The 5,615-nt window shown below is 46.7% G+C and overlaps 1 protein-coding gene across 1 annotated transcript in view; it reads right to left on the bottom strand.

Moving 5' to 3' along the window:
* The window catches only part of JMJD1C (jumonji domain containing 1C), a 253,332-nt gene extending 248,418 nt beyond the window's left edge, over positions 1-4,914 (bottom strand). Inside the window, exon 1 of the mRNA XM_019538464.1 lies at positions 4,742-4,914. Within this exon, the coding sequence (XP_019394009.1) occupies positions 4,742-4,897 (156 nt within the window). The 5' untranslated portion in view covers positions 4,898-4,914. The remainder of the gene's footprint in view (positions 1-4,741) is intronic.
* Between the last annotated feature and the right edge of the window lie 701 nt (positions 4,915-5,615).

Genomic DNA, 5,615 nt, shown 5'->3' on the forward strand with positions numbered 1-5,615 from the left:
GAGGGGGAGGTGCAGGAAAGTGCATGTTGTACATGAGAGAATACAGTAGCTGGCCTTTTGCTAGCCTTACCTCGCACAACACATTAAAAGTTTCATCCCCTCCTATGTCCAAGTTTTATATGAAGCTTTTTTCTGCAACTAATACTTTCAGTACATCCTATTTCTCCAACTCCTTTCATACCCCAAAACCCTATAAATTTTTAGAAAGCAAACTTCAAATAGAAATAGAAAAAAAAAATCAGCTATTCTGATGTGTGAGATGAAATATGCTTAACAAATTTATAAAATCTATTTTTTCTTCTAACACCCCAGATCGCAAAGCAGCTATTAGGAAAGTGAGCAAAAGACTAACAGGTAGAACATGACCTAAAAATCCAACAAGGATTTTACTGCACTAAAATTAACATATGGAAGTGGGGGAGGGACTCTCACTTTTGCAGAATTGTTTTGGATCATAATAATATAATCAAGGTATCTTCCATGAAAAATAGTTTCATTAGATCAAAAAGATTAGATGTGTTACATAAAAAAGAGAAACTAGTAAAAAATACAAGTGATTGGTTTTCAGTGTTGTCAGCTTAGCCACAAGAAACTTAAGTCTATGGAATATTTTGTCTTTATTTTTAATTAACTGTAATTATGATCATCTAATCAAAGCAGTGTATGTCACTTGTCTACATTTTGATTCCACTGCTAGAAATACTGAGGAGGAAAAGTGCAGTTGGAGGAAAGGCACACAAGCTCACTCTTACTACTCCTCACAAGTCATGTTTACAAAAAATACCTTTGGCACAATTCCCAGGTTTCTCATTTGATGATATGTGAATTTAAAATGCAAGAGGTCAGTTTTTTCAAAACTTTTACTATAATTTTGCTCCAATATTACTTCCTGTACATTATTTGGTAAATACCAAACAAAACAACAGCAGAAAAAAAAACTGGATGATAAAGCAAAATGTTGTGCAAAAGCCCGCAGATGGTTCCTTTACTCCAAAAATTAAGTGTTTCCTTTAACAAGCTAGTTTTTTGTTGTTAAGGTTATGTATGCCTTCCACACAATTAGTAAAGTTTATAACATCTGCTCATCATGAAACACTATTCCTAAGTTTAGCACTGTCATGTAGAAAACAGAATACTAGCAAAATTCACTACAAGTTTATCATGATTTATATATACAATTTTCAATAAAAGTTGTTAAACTTTTTAAATAAGGTACCTTCAATTTAAAAAGCCTATTTCCTAGTTTCTCCTTTTTTTGTATTAAAAGAGAGTTCATAACACTTTTCCTGTTTTGAAAAAAAAATAGGCAGAACTTAGGGGAAGTTTATAGTACCCCAAACAGCTTTTAGCTTATTTCTAAGTTCATCAGATGTCAAGTTGACAATGTCCTTTTAAGAACACATTTTTACAGCAATAGAACCCAGAAAGACAGGTAAGCCGTCTCTCAATTACAATTGTAAGTTTGATCCTAATAATATTGATTTAAACAAGTATTTCACAAACAAGGAGAGCAACTGCTACAGCTGAGTAGAGAGCAAGCAAATCCTGGGCTGACTCCACCTTCTTTTTGCTGGCTGATTCTCCAAGTGTCCAAGCTCATCACCACTAACAGCACATGGAAGTCTTTAAACTCAGTTAGAAATAAAGATACAGTGCTCTCTCACTTGCCTCTAGTGGTAGTCATTCCTAGGAACTTCTCTTAAGGACCAGTGCCATGATCAGAACATAGGGGGAGGTGCATGAGATGATGCTGTTGCCACAAGCATTCATAAATGAGAAGTTAGGTTTGTTAAACTATTACGCTGTGGTTCATATTATAAAAAATGTTTGAGGATCCCCTACATTAAGGAGTCCAGCCAGACCCTTAAACTATATACAGATTTATTTAACCTTATTTGAGCGTACCATAGAGTAATTAGTTATCGCACACATACGCTCAGTTCCATGGAGCGCCTGGAGTTCACTATGGTGTGAACAAGAATATTTTTGGAATAGCCATGAGTTATGATTCTGGGTCAAGAGGAGGCTTTGTACATGGTAGGAGGTATCGGGTTCATTTTCCAAGACATCAGCCAGTAGGATGGCTATCACTGCCAGTTGATTTGGCCACGTTCCCTGCCACTCGTAAAGTTATAAGATAATGGGGGAAAATAATACTTCCATAACAGAATGGGAAAGGACACTGCAATATTTTTCAGTTTTACTTAGACTCTACTTTAAAGTATTACCATTTACATAGTACTTCTGTTCACATTCTGTACAAATTAGCATATTTTTCATTATTGTAATGTAGCTGGTAATAATTCACATTTACAAGGCAGCAAAGGGGAACTAATCCCATTTTTAGTCTCATTGGATGCGTCTACATGTTGCCCTACAGCAACATAGCGATGTGCTATGTTGCTGTACAGCACACTACAGTGATGTGGGAATACATGTGATCGACAGCTACAGCGAGCTAGTGGTGTGCTCCCCTGGTATAGCGCACCACTACCACAACGTTGTGGTGAAATCTAACCATGCACCATGCGCACAGCGCAGTAACCACCCATACTGTGCCATGCTTTAGTACTTCCTTCTGGAGGTTCCAGTTGACAACTGGAATCCAGAAGGAAGTACTAAAGCATAGTGCCACAGGAAAGTTGCTGTACAATGACGTGTAGACTCACCCATCAACTAAGTTTGATTGGTTGAAAATAGTGGTTGCAATTGGTCGGTGATCAGAGTTGATCATTTTAAAACTGCCTGAACTTTGGTATTTTAGAATTGTTTTGTTGGGTTCGTGTCTGTTTACTATATTGACAAGAAGATCAGTTTTTTATGTCAATTACGCAGGAATATTTCAGGATTTACCTATGAAAAATAACCATTTTCCATGGGATGAAGTGTATATATATAAAAATAAAGCCTTGAAAACCCACTGGCATACTTCCGATGAGCAGGGAACCTAGGCCATCCATATATGAAGCTTGCATTAAAATAATTCTTAGTCCCATACAACTGTAAAGTCTTACAACAAATGAGGCGATTTAGTAGTTGTCTTCCTCAAGCCATCAACAGCCCTTGTGCTTATCCAAAGCTCACAGCTTTCAGATGCCAGGACAATAAAAAAACTGACAAAAATTGCCCCCATCACAATACCATTCAGAGCCCCATGGGTATCAATTCCACTATCAAAAAAACAATATTTCACTCTGCCAATGAGTAGTAAGAGAGAAGACCACCTAAAAGAAAAGCTGTGATAGGATGATAAAAAACAAACATCCCATCCATGGTAGGAGCTAAACAGGCATGGACCCAGGGGAGAAGGGAGAAAAGTTTTTCTTTTTTTACAGGAGGAGTAAAAAGGGGGCTTTCATATGAGTAAGCATTCACTAATCAGATGCCAGTACTGGTCAAACGCAAAGAAAAATTCAATCCACGCAAACAATGCCATGAACTTATTACCATAACTCATAATTCTTTCTTCCAAGTGTCCTGCTCCTCTTTGTTCTTATATTCATTTGAACATTCCCCCTAAGTTGCAGGGAAATATACCATTAATGCTGCATAACCTGGACAGCTCATTTCAGATACACCTAGAAAACACATTGCAATGCTATGTAAAGATACCCAAACTAACTTGCATACCAAAAGCAGTACAGCCATGTTTATGCAGCGCTATGACCAAGGTTAACACACGGCGCTCATGCAGATCTATTGCTTCCAGTACACAAGCTAAGTTGGGTACCTCTATGCAGTCCTACTCCGTGCAATGCAGACAAACCCTTATTCACTTGACGCCTTGTCTCCCCATCTGTAAAACAGAGATGACAGAACTTTCCACACAGTCTTGCAAAATAAATGTACTAAACAGACTGAAAAGAGCTTAATATATTACAGGAATGGCAGACCATACCTACAATTGTGGTATACCTACACCAGGCTATAAACAACATGACAAATATAGTCCTCAAGTCAGAAGGCAGCATCCTTCCAGTCTTCACTACCAGTCCTTCCTGATGCAAACTGATTAATATTAGCTAGCTGGTAAGTGCTGTCAAGTTCTTCAAGCACTGCTGCTAAATACATGTGTCCCCTTGATGGGAGGTGTACTCTACAGTACTACTTAGGAAAAACAAGGGAAGAGGTTTTCTGACAAACCTCACACTGGCGAACACCTATGAGCAGAATTTAGATCAACACAAGGACAGAGGTGAGCCTCTCACCCTGTGCAGCGGTGAGGACACCCAGTTTTAAGTGCTAGCACTTGGACCAGAAAAACACGGAACAGACGCAGGCTCACAACTGCCCCTTCCTAAAATAAAGCAGAAGCCCCGGGATGTCCAAAAGCAAGCACGTCACCCCTATTACATCAGCAGACCCCCCACCCCAGCAGCAGCTCCTGAACAACTCCTGCCAAACACGCTCCGGAGCGGGTGGCACGAGCACCCCGCGCTCCCCGGGCAGGTGACGGCGCCGCGGGAGGCTTCGACCCGCCCCCGGCCCCGCTCAGCCGCGGGAAGACCCTGCTCGTGTTTCCCCCGGCCAGAGCCGCCCCCGCACCCTCGGACCACGAAGCCCAGGGAAGGCAGCGCCGCGATCCCGTCCCGGCCGCGGGCTGCTCCCATCGCACCCCTGCCCGGCTCCATGGCGGCCGCCGCCCGGGGGATGCGCCCGCAGAGCCGCCGCAGCGCCCCCGCGCCCCTCGCACACGGGGCGCCGCACAGACCCCAGGGCCGGGCCGGGCCGGGCCGCTTACCGCCAGCTCGGGGCTGAGCGAGTCGCGCTGGGACACTGCGCGGATGACGCCGGCTCGCCAGCGCCCGCCGTCCCCGCGCTCCGCCGGCTCCTCGCAGCCGCCGACACACAGGAACCGCTTCCCCACCAGCTCCGGCCGCGTCTCCACCACCGCCATAGCCGCTGCCGCGCAGGAACCGCACCAGCCGCTCCGCACCGCTACGGGCCGCCCATGGCCGCGCCGCCCGGGGGGAGGGGAGCGCCCCTGCGGCGGGTTGTTGGAGCCGCACGCCCCGGGCGCCGCCGCCGCCAGCCGGACACAAACACTGAGGCGCGGGAGGGGGCGGGGACTGCTCACCACCGAACTGCTGCCCCGACCACTCCGCCCACGCAGCCCACTGCCATGGCGACCGGCACAACGCACCGTCTCCCTCCGCCAGACGGCGCGGGAGGGCGGGGGCGTCGTTCCGGCTCGGCAAAGAGTCCGGGGGCGCGGGCGGCTGCGGAGAGGCCTGGGCAGGCGCTCGGGCAAGAGGGGGCTGCCCCCTCCCAGCGCTGCTACACCCCCCAGAGGGGAGCGGTCCTGCCGCCGCCTCCTCGGCCCGGGCTGGCCAGACCCGCCGAGCGGGGTCTTGTTTTCCCCTCAAGTCCCCGCAGAATGACTCATAGCGGCTGAGGTCACCGTCTCGCTCCTGTTGGAGGAGCCCTTCCAGGCGGCGCTACCTCTCCGCGCCAGTGTTTGTCAATGAACATGGCCTTGCCATGGTGACGGCGCGGGGCGGCTGAGCTGGCGCTGCCGCAGCTGCCTGCGGGCACGAAGATGGCGACCGCCACGCGCAGGGGGCAGCTCTGGACTGCGACCTCCCGTCACGCCCGCGCGGCCCGACTACCTGATG

The sequence above is a fragment of the Crocodylus porosus genome, unplaced genomic scaffold, assembly GCF_001723895.1.
Source record: "Crocodylus porosus isolate Cpor-Errol unplaced genomic scaffold, CroPor_comp1, whole genome shotgun sequence".
NCBI classification, from domain to species: domain Eukaryota; kingdom Metazoa; phylum Chordata; order Crocodylia; family Crocodylidae; genus Crocodylus; species Crocodylus porosus.